General features: G+C 41.7%; 1 protein-coding gene and 1 long non-coding RNA gene across 3 annotated transcripts; one reads left to right on the forward strand and one right to left on the reverse strand.

The window, feature by feature from the left end:
• Window positions 1-2,621: 2,621 nt before the first annotated feature.
• Window positions 2,622-6,336, reverse strand: PMAIP1 (phorbol-12-myristate-13-acetate-induced protein 1). 2 transcript variants are annotated; one of them, XM_082417997.1, is made up of 2 exons: window positions 6,130-6,336; window positions 2,622-3,586 (listed from the first exon to the last, which is right to left on the reverse strand). In XM_082417997.1, the coding sequence occupies exons 1-2, from the start codon at window positions 6,185-6,187 to the stop codon at window positions 3,480-3,482; spliced, it is 165 nt and encodes a 54-aa protein (XP_082274123.1). In that variant the 5' UTR covers window positions 6,188-6,336; the 3' UTR covers window positions 2,622-3,479. The 2 variants fall into 2 exon arrangements, 1 of the variants encoding a protein (XP_082274123.1); XR_014251955.1 differs by lacking the exon at window positions 6,130-6,336 and adding an exon at window positions 5,701-5,965 and having other exon boundaries at window positions 3,451-3,586.
• Window positions 6,337-6,463: 127 nt separating this feature from the next.
• Window positions 6,464-14,153, forward strand: LOC309639988. Its single transcript, XR_014251960.1, has 3 exons — window positions 6,464-7,037; window positions 8,995-9,226; window positions 10,734-14,153. It is a non-coding gene; the product is annotated as an uncharacterized lncRNA (long non-coding RNA).
• The last annotated feature ends 710 nt before the right edge of the window (window positions 14,154-14,863 follow it).

Consider the following 14,863-nt stretch of genomic DNA (forward strand, 5'->3'; position numbering starts at 1 on the left):
TGTGGGAACATATGTATATGTATGACTGATTCACTTTGTTATAGAGCAGAAACTAACACACCATTGTAAAGCAATTATACTCCAATAAAGATGTTTAAAAAAAAAAAAGAATACTCAGGTGATTACACAGCCAGGTGTGTTCTGTCAGGTGACCCCCAACTATGTTCAGCCTCATATAAGAAGCAGCCCTGACAGAGTGACACCACTATCAGGGAAGCCAGAGCGCATGGGGGATTCTCATTTCCCAGAAAATACAAGTCCAAGAAGTTCCTGCACAGCTTCCTGCAGGACTTAGAATCAATGCTGGGGAGAAGAATCTGGATGATAGTTGTTTTTTTGTTTTGGTTTTTCTGGGGTTTTGGCTTTTTACATCCACTCTTTTACTTCTTTTAGCAAATCCTTCAGATCTCTCTTAATACTGTCTGAAATGAGGTGGGCAGGTAGGACTAGGGGTGTGATGGGAGACCTTCTTCAGAGCCCTTTGTCACCCCATTATCTGTTTCACACCACGAGGAACTCTGAAGATCTGGGTCTCTTGATTTCAGAGGAATAACTCTGGCTTAGACAGGCTATCTCACTCAGGGTCACACAGCTCAGTAATGGTTTTGCCTTGAGAGTCTGGCTCCAGCATTCCCAAGTGGGGTGTCCTTTGCATCTCATCACACCCCATTACCATTCTCTTTTCAAGGTGTCAGTTATCTCCTGGGGCATCTTTCTCTCTGTCAAAGGTTTGAGGAGTTTGACAGGATTCTCACCATTTATGCTGTTCCTGCCCAGTGTTGTGTATGTATGTGGGCAGAGTTATTGCAAGGGATTAAAAACCCCAAATCACAGGTCCCAGCGTCTTTAGAGAACTTGCTTCATTCATAGATACATGATAGATGATGGATATATAGATGCTTTTCAAATATACAGACTTTTGAGATTTTCTTTTAAATATAAGTACAAATCAAAAAGTATTTTTTAATTCATAGTAGCTATTTGTCGGTCAATAGATAAAATTATGTGGACATCATGCGAATTTTCTGACATTAAAATAGAGCTCTCAGAAAACAATTCTCATACCTGAAGATTGTGAAGTGTGCCTTAGCCTTCCTGTGTGATGCCTTATACAGTATAAAAGAGCATCAAGGGTACTTTAGCAAAACTAATTAACACCAGCGGCTCAATTCTGGTTATGCAAACAGGCCTAGGGACACGGCCACGGACAAAAGTTCCTCTTCCAGTGACCCTCACATCAAATCACACATTGACCCCACCCTTTATGAAGCCAATCTCCCCTCCTGCTCCAGTTCTGTAGCTGTCATCTCCCGTTCACCTTCCTCCCCCTTCCCCTCTCTCACCATTTAAGGGAGGCCATTTACATCCCAGGACTTCAGCAGACTCAGAGGGCAGGGGTGGGGTGGTGATGTGGATCTTAGATCAAGGCTACAAATTAGGGGTATCTTTTGAGTTCTCACACTCAAACAGGAAGGCCACTTGCACCACACCTACTTCTGCACATGACTAGCTTCAGATGAAGCAATACTTGCTGCTCGCGGTACCACTAATTAGATCACGACTCTCTGTAGGCTACTTTAAATAAATCACTCTCTGGGCATCAACCTAAGGTATGCAGCAGCACTCAAGACCTATGCCTGGCATTAATTTCCTATGTTTCACTACTTCCTTTCCCAATTAAAGTATAAGTCCCTTGACAGCAGAAATCACGTCAAATTGCCCTGCATTCCCCACTCCCACACAGAACTGGAACGAAGATGGTTTGGTCAAAAGGTAACTGCTGATGGAAGTCAGTTAAAATATTCTGGTTTCATAATGAACACTCAGTAGCTTACGTGATGAAAAAATAAACACACAGAAAAGAATGGTGGTAATTTTTAATAGTTTACAGCTACAGTATCAAATTTTATATGTATATGTATATATATATATATATATATATATATATATATATATATATGTATAAATACAGTTACAGACCATAAATATCCACATGGCAAAATACTTGCCACTGGGCAGACCCCGCCCCCCCAAAAAAATCTTTGCAACTAAATAAACTAACAGCTTAAGTAATACTGAAGAAAAACAGATGCTGAGGTAATTTTTCATCTAAAGTGACTACAGCCTATATTAAAACATTCTTACTGTAAGAGTTCAAGTAGTTATGAAACCCTTGTCACAAAACCCCAAAATGCAACTTTAATATACAGTTTCAAGCTAGACAAAAAATAGTTTAATTATAAATAGGTAAAATAAATAAGATTATTCCTTCTGAAATTCAATCATGACAGTATTATTTCTTTTTTTATATATCTGGGGACTTTGTTGATAGCCTGGCCAAAAAAAAACAATAGAATTCATGAAACCTTTCTCAAAAACTACATATTACTCTAATGCCATATATATATATATATATATATATATATATATATATATATCTTCAGATGGATATATGTATATGTATATAAATGGGATTTTCATTCTGGATGAGCAATCTGTTCCTTTAAAAATATATATATGTATCCCAAATATGAAAACATGCTTAATTTCTCTTAAAAGATCACTCTTATACAATGCACGCTGACTAGTATGAGAAGGGACATTTTACAGATTTTAGAAACTTCTTTAGAAACACATTTATTTTCTTACCAACAGTTACGTTAGAATATTTGTTTTACTAAGTTATAATTACAGCAGTAAAAAAAAAGTCTGTCACTTATTTTTCATTATTCCCGGTTATGCAAAAATCCCCATGCTTCTTAATCTTTTAATATTCAACCTGCAAGAATTCCACTGGCACCAAGTAACACTTCAAATTTTTTCAAAGCATATAATTTCCCAGTTAAGGCCCATAGGATCACATTTAATAAAAGCTCATCTGAACAGAAGCCATACATTTTGAGTAAAAAGAAACTATCAAATTAGTTTATATTTTGTAGTGACCTATGAAATCAACATTCACTATGACATTCAGTGTTCTCAGAAAAAAATTTTACTTTTAACAAGATAATATATATAAACCAAAGATAATACATTGTTCTGGAGTTGTCATCCAAAAGTAGAAACAAACATTGAACATGTTCTGTTTCTTGGCCCCTGCCCATAGTCTAATCATTTGTCAACTCCTCATACACTGGGCAGCAACCTTTAGCAAAAATACTAGAACAAGTCTCTAAGCAAAACCAAAATGTATAAATAATTAATTTCCTATTTTCAAAGCTCTTCCATTCTTGTTTTAAAATAAACAAAGTGTTTTTTTAATGTTCTCACATCCCAAACGATGACTTCTGGAAAACCTCCAACAACAATTCATTTTTGATGTATCCATCTTCGTTTCCGAGGGCATCTGAAAGCAAGTGAGAGCTCTTTCACGTTGTTCATCTCCATTACAAGGCAGTCTCTCCTCTAATTGATGAAATTTGCACTTACTGGGGAATCTTCCGTTTGAAAGGAGTCTCTTCATTCGAAAGCTTCTAAAGTCAGGTTCCCGAGCGGAAGAGTTTGGATATCAAATTCAGAAGTTTCTGCCGGAAATTCAGTTTGTCTCCAATTCTCCTGAACTGAATGGCACACTCAACTTCAGGATCTGAAGAGGAAAGCAAAACATCAAAGTTACACTGACAACACTGCAAACTGCAACCAGCAAGAATTAATACGCCCATCCCAGGGACGAGTTGAGTATTTATCCCATGAAGCATTATCTTAACTTTATGTATACCTGTTTTCTGAATGTGAGAAAGGCTACTTACACACACACACACACGCACGCACATGCACACAGGCACGCACGATGTAAACGAACACGTGGTGACTCTAAACAACAAAAAAAAGTTAAGGCAAGAATAAAGACATTTACTTTGCAATCTTTTTTTTTTTTTTTAAAGCATCCTGGATGAGGCAAATGTTATCTTACTTTCAAAATACAGACATTTATGTCATACACCACAAAGAGAAAGTGAGTCTTTGCCAGCCTCAGGTGATGTCACCCTTTTCTTTCCCGTGTAAGATTGGTTAGGGAAATAAAAGTCAAATTCTAAACTCTTTTATGTTATTTTCCAGTACAATTTATTTTGTAAATGGCAATAGCTCTGATTATGCCCTCATAATAGGTAAATCTAAATGTATTCTTATCCTCATTTAAACAACTCTGAAATTTTCTCATGAAAGACTCATAAAATCTTATTCCAAAATCAAGTCCACATTTTCTAAAATAACTTAAAATTTACATCTTACTCTAAACCAAAGTCTTCCCAATCGGTACCAATCCATTGCCTCTATGGAAATGAGTGAAGCACAAAACAAACTAATGTTTAATTCACATGTTTACTATTTTTTATGATTAAGGTATTGCAATAAACTGAATATTAGGGAAAAGTAATGTTTATAATCTAATTTCTAAGTAAACTTTTAAAGTAAATGAAGTTAACACCAAACCTATACTGATCCATAATTACAATTTTCTTGTATATTTCGAAGAGCAATTCAGCTTCTTTTTGGTACACTTCAATATCATGATTATGATCACTAAAAATCATTATGACTACAAATTAAAATCTGATTTATTTTGTAAACAGACCCTGCAAATACCCTATTCAGGCTCAAAATAAATTAAAACTGTAAATATATACTAAAGTGGATGTTTAAACCTACATTTTAACCAATTTCTCTTTTTACAAGAGCTGGGTTAAATTTTTGTAATTCCTAAAAGAAAAAAAAAAAATTCATAATCCCTAACAAGTTCTTTTCAGTGAGTGGGATATATTAACATACAATCCTAAAAAAACAATTATCATTCAGGCTACCATTTTAGAAGCCCTGAATTGTAAGAGAAAAAATTATCCCTCTCATCAAAAAAAAAAAAAAAAGAAAAGAAAAGAAAATAGCACCTAGTTGTTTCCTTAATCTTTTTTGTTACATCTATAAATGTAACCATGTGTGGTGATGGATGTTAACTTATTATGGTAATCATGTCACAATATACACATATACCAAATCATTATGTCATACACCTAAAACTAATACAGTGTTATATGTCACTTATATCTCAATTTTTTTTACAGGTCTTACTATCTAATTAAGTTTAAGAGGGACATTTCTGCTGTCCCTTATTAATGGGGACTAAGTTGGATCGTGAAGGTTATGCGGTTTTTCGCAACACAGCCAGAACTCTCGAACTTCACGAAAGGTAGACAAAGCTTTTTCCCTCCCAAACAAGAGCTAGAGAGAGTAGCCTGGTGCCAATTTCGCCATGGTCACATTGGCAATGCACCACTTCCTTTGCACGCCCCATGGGCTCTATAAAATTACACTAAGTTTAAAAGGGGCCTAATACCGTCTGATGTAACAGCAGTATGAACCACACAGATTTCCTGCCCACCGTCTTACTTGCCTTCTTTGCTACCGACCTGAAGTTATTCGATGGGGCTACATGTGATGGGGAAGGGCGTTGGAATGGATGGATTAAAAAACATTGCAGACAAACTCCTGTTCTTCTCCTATCCCATTTCTGTAACTAATTAGGGATTGTTAAAATGTTATACTTTTAACAAAGAAGCAAGACTGTCTCTAGGCTTCTGACCTCGGTGTTCCTTGCGGGGCCTCCGTAACCCTCCAACAGTCCTTTGTGGAAAAGCTGTGATCGTACCAAGCGTCATTACAGCTTTTGTTGGTGAAACAGAGAGAGCAGAGCTGGGCACTCACCAGAGCCTGGACTCCGGAGGAAGCGGGCCTGTCTCAGGAAGCGCCGGGAGGCCGTGGCTCCCGGAGCCTCTCTCGGCCCCGGCCCCACCTGCCGTGACAATTACTTTCTCCGCGTGGCTGTAGCCCGTACTTGCGCTTTTTCTCCCCGTGGCCCCGGGACAGGGCAAGTGGGGATGCAAGGCGGCTTTTGGCATCCGCTCAAATGCAGCTGCATCCCGATCCCAAACCCGGCTCCCTCCCCCGCCTTCTCCGCGGTCCGGGGTTAAACCCCCGAAGAACTTCCTGGAGGCGTCCCTAAAGCACGTGCAAGGGAGCAGACCGGGCCCGACTCTGAGACCCTGAGCAGACGGGCTGACCCTGGCCCGACCAAGACCTCGACCCCGGCCCCCGCCTCGGCCAGGATCTCCGCGAGCCCCAGGTGCTCCCTACCTGCCGGGGCCCGCGTCGGGCTCTGCTGAGCGCTCTTACGAGCCCTCCTTCCAGGCATCTCTGGAAGCAGCCGCCGGGAACTGTACTGCGGGGTCCGGGAACTCAGTCCTCCAACCCTGGCACTTGGGTCTGCAGGACTCGGGCTGCGCGCAGGGCGGACGGGCCGGAGCTGGAGACTCCACACTGTCCACCGCCAGGAAACTCGGAGGTGTGGGCGCCCGCCGCTGCCCGCGCTCCGATCAGATGGGGACTTCCCGGTGACGTAGCGAAACTTGACGCCGGGCCCGCCCCTGTCCCCGCCCCCGCGGGCCACCGCGCCGGGAGGGAGCGGGCGTCCGGGCCGGGCCCGCGGGGAACCCCGCGCCGCGCCGCGCGACCTGCCGGGACCCGCTGGCGACCCGCGGCGGCGCCGATCGGCGGGGTGGGGACCCGGCCCGGCCCCTACACTACTTTCTTGACCAACGGGTCAGCTGCAGGCGCGGCGGGGTCTAGGAGTCGCGAGCGGAGAAAGGTTCTCCTAGCGGGAAAGTTGGGGACGGAGAGGCCTGGAGCTTCGTCCCTATCATAAACGGGCAATTAGAGACTTTCGTAAACAAACCCCGGAAAGAGTTCGGGAAAGGACAGTTTTCAGACTCGGAGAGCGTGGGAAGTTCCAGGGAAGTGAAACGAAGAGAACACTTAATAACAATAGAAATGGTGCCGGAAGCCAAGGGAGAAAAGTACCAGATTGAAACTGAAACTGCTGGGAAGTTAACTGTAAATTGAAACCCTGCAGCTTGGGAGCAAACACTGTTTGGACTTGGGGAAGGGGGGCGGGGGGAGAGAGAAGGAAAGTGGATGGGAGAAGTGGCCAGTTCTCCGCCCGGGTGACGACTGTGATTTTGAAAGAAGAGCATATTCCCCCCTGGGTAGGTCTCATTGCTCGTTCCAGATGCTTAGTAACACAAAAAATAGTAGGTCATCATGTAGACAACTTTCAGATGCCCTCGTGGAGGGAGGAACGAGATATTTGGGAATATGAAGTTATTTGCCCGATGTTTGGCTGACCCTTGAATAATTCCATTATTCTAAAGAGAAGGAGTCATTCGGGCTAGGCAACAGATACTGAGGGCTTCGTGCTGAGGGCTTCCTCAGACATTTTCTCACTCTGTCCTCAGAAGAGCCCGACCAAGCGGACATTCTTACCATCGTGGCCACTTTGCAGGTGTGAAAACTGAGGTTTATAGAGATGGAGCTGCGCAAGCTCACATAGGCAGAGAGCAGTGGCAGGATCTGAACCCAGGCAGGCCCATACTGAGCAAGACCTCTTACCCTCTGTGGCCTTCCCAGGAATCACAGTTTCTTAGAAAATGAGTGGTTTTTTTTCATCTGAGCTATATAATGCAGAGGTTGCACATTGGTTGCTGAGAGCTGCGTGGCTTCCTGGAAGGTTTTGGTTCGGTTCACAGTATTGGCCTTGTGAAAATCTGAATTGGTTACCAACATTTAAACATTGAAAGACTGCATTAAAAGCTGGGATTTCTGGCGTTCTTTGGGAAACCATTAGCTCAAAACCCAAGATTCGTTTTCCGAACGTGCGGAGCCGGCTAGAAGCCAGGATGCAGCGGCTGCCCTTAGACGTCGGGCGGAGCTCTTTGGTTGGCCACACTCCCTGCTGTTTGTTTTTCTCATTTACATTATCTGGCCCCAGTAGGCATTTGAACTTGTTTATTTACCTTAAATCACTCAATCAACACAAACCTGCAGGTATTTGTGGCTTGGTCCTGCAGAAGTACAGACAATGCTGTAAGCGTGGAACAAAACTACTCTTGAATTTAAGCAACTTAGTTTTGAGTGTGGTAAACACATAGGGTTAAGAGTGGACAAAATTCAGGAGTTACCACTACATGTCACAGGAAGCCCAGCAGAGATTCTGCCTAGAAAGCTGTTGTCTTGAACCCGGTGTCCCAAAACCATTCTCAAGGCTCATTTTGACTGACAATACTTAAGTAACACCATTAGCTTCTTGATTGGATAAATTAGTAAACTTCTCATCAAACCATGCACCCTGAAATGCAATATATACATTCAACGAAAGAAAAACAAATCATATCATGTTTACCCACAAAGGGTGTGTCAATCTTGACCTCTAACATTATCATTAGGAAAGGTCATTAGCCACATGACCCACACTTGATGCAAACCTTAGGCAAGTTGTGACTTTTAGGGAATTGCAAATTTAACTCCCTGGAAGGAAAAGGGAGGAGAGAAGATTAGAAGGTGCGCTTCAGAGATGGGTCAAATCAGCCATTTATGGGGGACTTGTTAAGATTTTGAATTTGAGATGGTCCATAAACTCTTTTTCAGATCTAACATTATATTAAGAGAATTAGAAGCTGTGTGTGAAAAGGCTTTCTTAACTATTTGGACCCAGAGAATGACAAAATAATGATTTATCATGAAGCGTTAGAATCCCCTGTTATTTCATTTTTTTTTTAAAGAACTGGTGAAGACAATTTTTAAAACTATTACCAGGTTTTAGTTTTCATGGACAAGTTCGAAAATGACAGTGCAAATCTGGCCACATCTGTGTTGTCACTTAGAGTGTTAAAAAAAATTACTAAAAACAAAACAAAACAAAATAGTAGACATGATTACTAATAGAATAGTCATTCATCTCTTTCATGCAGAAAATAAGATTTGGTAGGAAATGAGGATATGAGAGATGAATGAGGGGGAATTTAAAGGAAGACTTTGACAAAATGTATAGGCTGTAGGCCTGAGTCTGTTTATTCTGATAAAAGGGGACTTGGTTTTTTCCTGTATAGCATGTTTGTTAACATGAAATCAGCCTCATGCATTGATCATTTCAATCTCTATTTTAAGACAGACACTGTGCTGGGTTCTGGGGAGACAGTGCTTCCTACCCCCATGGAACCTACCTTGAAGAGACCAGTGCCACGCAAATTCAGTGTGCCTAAGAATCACTTGAGTATCTTGTTCAAATACACATCTGATTGTGGAGATCTGGCTGGGCTTGAGATTCTGCATCTTAAACTCGGTGATCCTTCTGGTCTATAGATACCACTTTGAGGAGCAAGTCTAGAGGACGATACAGGTGAGTATACAGGCAGATGCAAAAAGATGTACATCAGGGCTGTGCCAGGGAAATTATGGCAGACTGTGGGACTGCCTGGGAGGGCAATTAAGCAGGAAAGGCATCTCCATAGAGACCCAAGGCATAAATAGGAGTTGGCCAAGCAGTGAGGCCAAAGGGAAGAAGTATGTTCCATGCAGAGACTGAAGAGCAGTCGGGGGGTAGGGAGGGAGAAGCCACCTGAGGAGTTTGCGCATTATTGTGGGGACAATGGGGGCACCACTGAAGGTTTTAAGCACGTGGGTGATATGATCAAACTCTAGAAAGTTCACTCTGGCTGCAGCGTGACTAGATTAACCAAGCTAAGACCGGAGACAGTGTGACTGATCAAGATATACATTATGGTAATTCTCATACAAGATGGTAGTGTCAGCAAAGACAGTCCCTGTTTCAACCCTGTCTTTATTAAAATTCCCATATTTCCTGACTAGAATAGGACCAAATTCTATCAGAGCAAGACTTGATATTTGTCAGTGTAATTGACATTTTCACCTATGTTAGTTTCCTAAGGCTGTCATAACAAAGTACCACAGATTGAGCGGTTTAAAACAATAGAAATGTATTCCCACACAGTTCAGGAGGCTAGAAGTTTGAAATCAAATTTGGTGTCCACAGAGCTGTGCTCTCTCTGAAGCCTATAGGGGAGAAATCCTAGCCTCTTCTAACTACTGCTGGTTGCCAGTAATCCTTGGCAATCTTTGACTTTTAGATGCATCACCCCTATCTCTGCCTCCGTCTTTTTATGGCCTTCTCCCCTGTGTGTCTGTGTCCAAATTTCCCTCTTCTTATATAAACATCAATCATTGGATTAGGGCTCACCCCAATCTAGTATGACCTAATTTTACATCTGCAAAGACCCTATTTCCAAATGAAGTCACATTCACAGGTTGGAGGACGAGGGGGAAATGGAGGATTAGGACTTCAGCATATCTTTCTGAGAGAGACACCGTTCAACCCCTGACATCCCCCTTTATCAACTGCCTTATAAAAAAGTTCTATACATATTTTTCTTCATCCTGTTTGCAATTTGCACATTTACAAATCAAAAGGACTTTAGTAAACTTGACAATGGATTTGAAGCAGCCTGAAATAAAGGTCAAAAGCAATATAGATAAGATAAGAAATAAAATGACGTCTGAGGGAACAGGTTTAGAACATCCGTCAGGCACAGAAAGTGTGTGTACCCCACCACACATTCTTAGTTGAAGATTGTGGTGTGACACCTCACCCCTCATCCACCCCCCACCCCTAGGCTTCCCACTCACAAAGCCAAACAAGAATTCAAGAAATGCTTTGATGGAGCTTGAAAGTAAATATAATTTCTATTAGTGCAACTTATAAAATATGGAAAACAGAGGAAAAACCTTTTTTAATTTCCCAAGGTTTCTGTTCTTTATTTTATTCTCCTCTGTTTACTAATTCTTTTCTGGATTTTGTTTTTTTTTTTTTTTTTTTTGGATTATCACAGATAATGATCATCAAGCATGTTTGTACTTTTTTTAACTGCAAGAAACAGGCAGTGGAACGGTTCAACAAGCATCAGCGGAATGATGGAAATAGGTCAGGACTCCCTATACATTTGTTATCTGAATTATTGATTTTCAACAAGTAAGTAAATCCAACTAGTTTAGAGCATTTCATTGAAGAAGCTATTAGTAAATGCTATGTTAATTAGAATGCAGAATATCTAATGATAAACAAAATGATTTTTAGGTTGTCAATGAGTAACTACTAGGAAGGTAATTCAGTCTTGTTTAAGAGTTAGAAAGCAATGATTGTCCAAGTGTAATCTGTGCAAATATAACCTCAGAATCAATTGATGAGCTTATGTAAAATGCAGACCTGCCTGACCTCAGGTTAGTGAATCACAATCTGTGGGGTCCTAGCCTGGAAACACACATTTTAACAAACTTCTATGATAATGTTGGTACACTAAAGGAGAGGATGAAAAGGCACTTGAGAAGTGATATTTGACCTCAAGTAGCTTACACTCTAGTGAAAAAAATAAAATATATATGAATTAGTAGCACATAATTGAAAATGGATTATAATTTATTGTGCAATTATGTGACACATGAAAATATTTTTACAAAATAGCTAAGTGAAAATAATTTGTGCTTTGTATACTTTCCCGGTTTAGTGTTGTAGTTCACAATTTAAACAATTTAGATAGGGGAAGAAAAAGGAAAAGACCTCTTAATTATCATCAGGAGACAAAAGAAACCTGCACCTTCAGGATAAATAGGCTTAGGAAAAAAGGATAAATACAGTAATAATACATACACAACTGACCCAGAGCTTATACCCTGTGAATGGGGCAGAGGCAGAGCTGAAGTGCATGGTAATCATGATCCAGAAGAGGCAGAAGAGGTAAAACAAAGACACAACTGGTAAGAAGAGGGAAACAGGGAATTAGAAGATGTCTTGAGCATCCGGAAGCTTTGAGCGTTACTGATGCAAGCAGACTTGTTATCCAGCTGTGTGGATAATCAATAGTTGCTTCCTCTGGAAGGGGATACAATTTCACGCTGCGTAGACCTGGAAAATGAGGGAGGCTGAATTCTTAATTACCCTCATTCGTGCCTAATCTAATCTAACTGCACCCACAAAGTGGATTGAGTATCACTGATACAGAACTGTCAGCCTTGGATTCCTTTTAGCGGGAATGCTTCTGACTGGGACTCCCCTGGCCGTCCTCCTCAAACTCTCAGTTTGCTTCCTGCTTTTGAGCCTTTGCCCTTGCCCTTGACTCTGCCTAGAATGCATTCTCCTGATCTTTCCTTGTCTAGATCCTTCTGGCTACACAAGTCTCAGAACAAATGCTATATTCTCAGAAAGCACCCCCTGACTGTCCTGTCTCAAATTGCCCGTCCCTACCCTCCAAAGGACTATCTACCATGAAATCGACTGTGTTTAGTTGACTGACTTGTTTATCATCTACTTCCCCTTTTGAAGTCAAACTCCATGTGAGCTCAGACCTTATAGGCTTGTTCTCCGCTATCCCCAGTGCCTGGACCCATGGGGCTAGTCACAGAGCAGATGAGAACACCAAAGCTGAAGGAGGTTAAGTTGTTTGCCTAAATTCACAGCGCTAATAAGTAAACTAGTCACCACTGTAATCCAAACCTTCTTAATCTACACCTAGTTCATCACAGTCATTGGTTGATAAGAAAGCTTGACCATGAATCAGAAGAGATCACAAACACTGGGCATTTAAATTCTGCCCCTTGTTTTTCTATTAAAGTATTTCTCTTTAACAGTAAACCTCCAGGGACTTCCCTGGCTGTCCAGTGGTTAGGACTCCCCGCTTCCACTGCAGGGGGCTTGGATTCGATCCCTGGTCAGGGAACTAAGATCCTGCAAGCCATGCAGTGCGGCCAAAAACAAACAAACAAACAAAAAACAAAAAAACAATCAACCTCCATATCTAAAATTTAGACGCTCAGAGGGAGAGGCTAGAATGAGCAGCCTTAGGAATTAACGCTGTCCCAAGCTTTCTACTGTTCCTCTTGCTTCTCTTGGCCCTCCTGGGTCCCCTTTGCTGCTCCCCATCCTGGAGCAGGCCATTGCAAGCTCACTGACTCATGCCTCTCCCCTACACAGTCTCCAGCATTCTCATAGCCCGTTCTCAGAGATTTCATCCCTGCACCACCCACATTCCAAGCCTCAGTGTGGAATTTCCCCACATCCACTTCCATGTTCTCAAACTTCAAATTTGTATGTTTCAAAAGTGAACTCATAGAGCATCCACTCAACCTCCAGATTTGAAGTCTCCATACACAGCACCATCCCCGAGACCCCCTCCAGATGTTCAAGCAGGAGACCCGGGACCCACCCTCCCCCCCTCCCTCTATAGCACTTTCACGGCCAATCTATATGAAGTCATCCTGAACGCCCCTGGAGGCTCTTCCTTGCTCTCCACATTCTGGGCCAGTCCCTCCTGCACCTGGGCCACAGCAGGGCTCCTCCCTGGCCTTCCCCTCCATACTTGCCCCTCTTTCATCTATAGTCACTGCAGCCAGCCTGACTTTCTTTAATGCTAATTTTCCCTTGTCTCTTTTTAAAATCTTTCTATCCATTGTCCACACTGCCTCCAGAGTGGTCAGATTTTTATTTTTAAAAGATAGAATTCCTTCCCTGCTCTAAAGTCTTTTGGGGGTCTCCAGATGCCCCTAGAGTCAAATCAAATATGAAAAACCACGTGCCACCCTAAGTGTCCATCGACAGATGAATGGATAAAGGAGATGTGGCACATATATACAATGGAATATTACTCAGCCATAAAAAGAAACGAAATGGAGTTATTTGTAGTGAGGTGGATGGACCTAGAGTCTGTCATACAGAGTGAAGTAAGTCAGAAAGAAAAACAAATACCATATGCTAACACATATATATGGAATCTAAAAAAAAAAAAAAGGATTTTGAAGAACCTAGGGGCAGGACAGGAATAAAGATGCAGACGTAGAGAATGGACTTGGGGACATGGGAAGGGGGAAGGGTAAGCTGGGACAAAGTGAGAGAGTGGCATGGACATATATACACTACCAAATGTAAAATAGATAGCTAGCGGGAAGCAGCCGCATAGCACAGGGAGATCAGCTTTGTGCTTTGTGACCACCTAGAGGGATGGGATAGGGAGGGTGGGAGGGATACGCAAGAGGGAGGAGATATGGGGATATATGCATACGTATAGCTGATTCACTTTGTTATACAGCAGAAACTAACACACCATTGTAAAGCAATTATACTCCAATAAAGATGTTAAAAAAAAAAAAAAAACCGTGCCAGAGCCGAAGGGAAAAAAGGGAGTGAGCGTTTGTTCATTGGTTCTTATTCCCAGATAGGACAGGGGAGGGGAGCTATCCTTGTGAGGAAGAGGACAGATGGGAATGTGGTGTGTGTGTGTGTGTGTGTGTGTGTGTGTGTGTGTGTGTGTGTGTGTGTGTGTGTGTGTGAGAGAGAGAGAGAGAGAGAGAGAGAGAGAAAATGAGATAGAGAGGTGGCCAGAGTGAAACCAGCAGCCCCGCCACCCTGATGTTCTTAGCAGGACAAAGAGTGAGAAAGAAGAGCCATTAGAAGTCATAAGAGATTTCAGGTTAGACACCACATCAGTATTCTAAAATAGCCTTCTGATAGTCCAAGAATAACTGCATAGAAAATATAATGTTTTAAAAAATACCACCCATTTCTAATACAAAAATATATATTTATGCACTCCTCAAGGCATATGCAAAATCTGAATGGAGAATCCTGGTTGTGTCCTGAAGGACTTGAAGGAAGAGCTACTCCTGGATGAGAGGACCCTGTCCAATGATTCTGTGAATGTGACACAGTGCCAGTTAAAGTCCCAGGGAGATTTCTTGAGGAATGTACCAAATTGAGAACTAGCCCTTTCATTTATTAAAATATTCTAAAGCAGATGTAAAGACAAAAGTATGATGACCAATAGGTGAACAGAGCAAAGAGTTAAAGATACAGGCCTCAAAACAGGTGAGAATAAATTATATGATGGAGCTGGTATTTCAATTCAATGGAAACAAGGTAGATTACTCCATAAACAGTTGTAAGGTGATTGACTATACATCCATGAAAAAAAAA

Source organism: Balaenoptera physalus (genome assembly GCF_965194825.1).
Source record: "Balaenoptera physalus genome assembly, chromosome: 12".
In the NCBI taxonomy this organism is placed as follows: domain Eukaryota; kingdom Metazoa; phylum Chordata; class Mammalia; order Artiodactyla; family Balaenopteridae; genus Balaenoptera; species Balaenoptera physalus.

Excerpts from the sequence above, each read along its gene's own strand:
- PMAIP1 (XM_082417997.1), bottom strand. The coding sequence starts at position 6,187 with ATGCCTGGAAGGAGGGCTCGTAAGAGCGCTCAGCAGAGCCCGACGCGG. Across the intron at positions 3,587-6,129 it reads CCCGACGCGGGCCCCGGCAG|ATCCTGAAGTTGAGTGTGCC; the intron begins GTAGGGAGCACC and ends TTTCCTCTTCAG.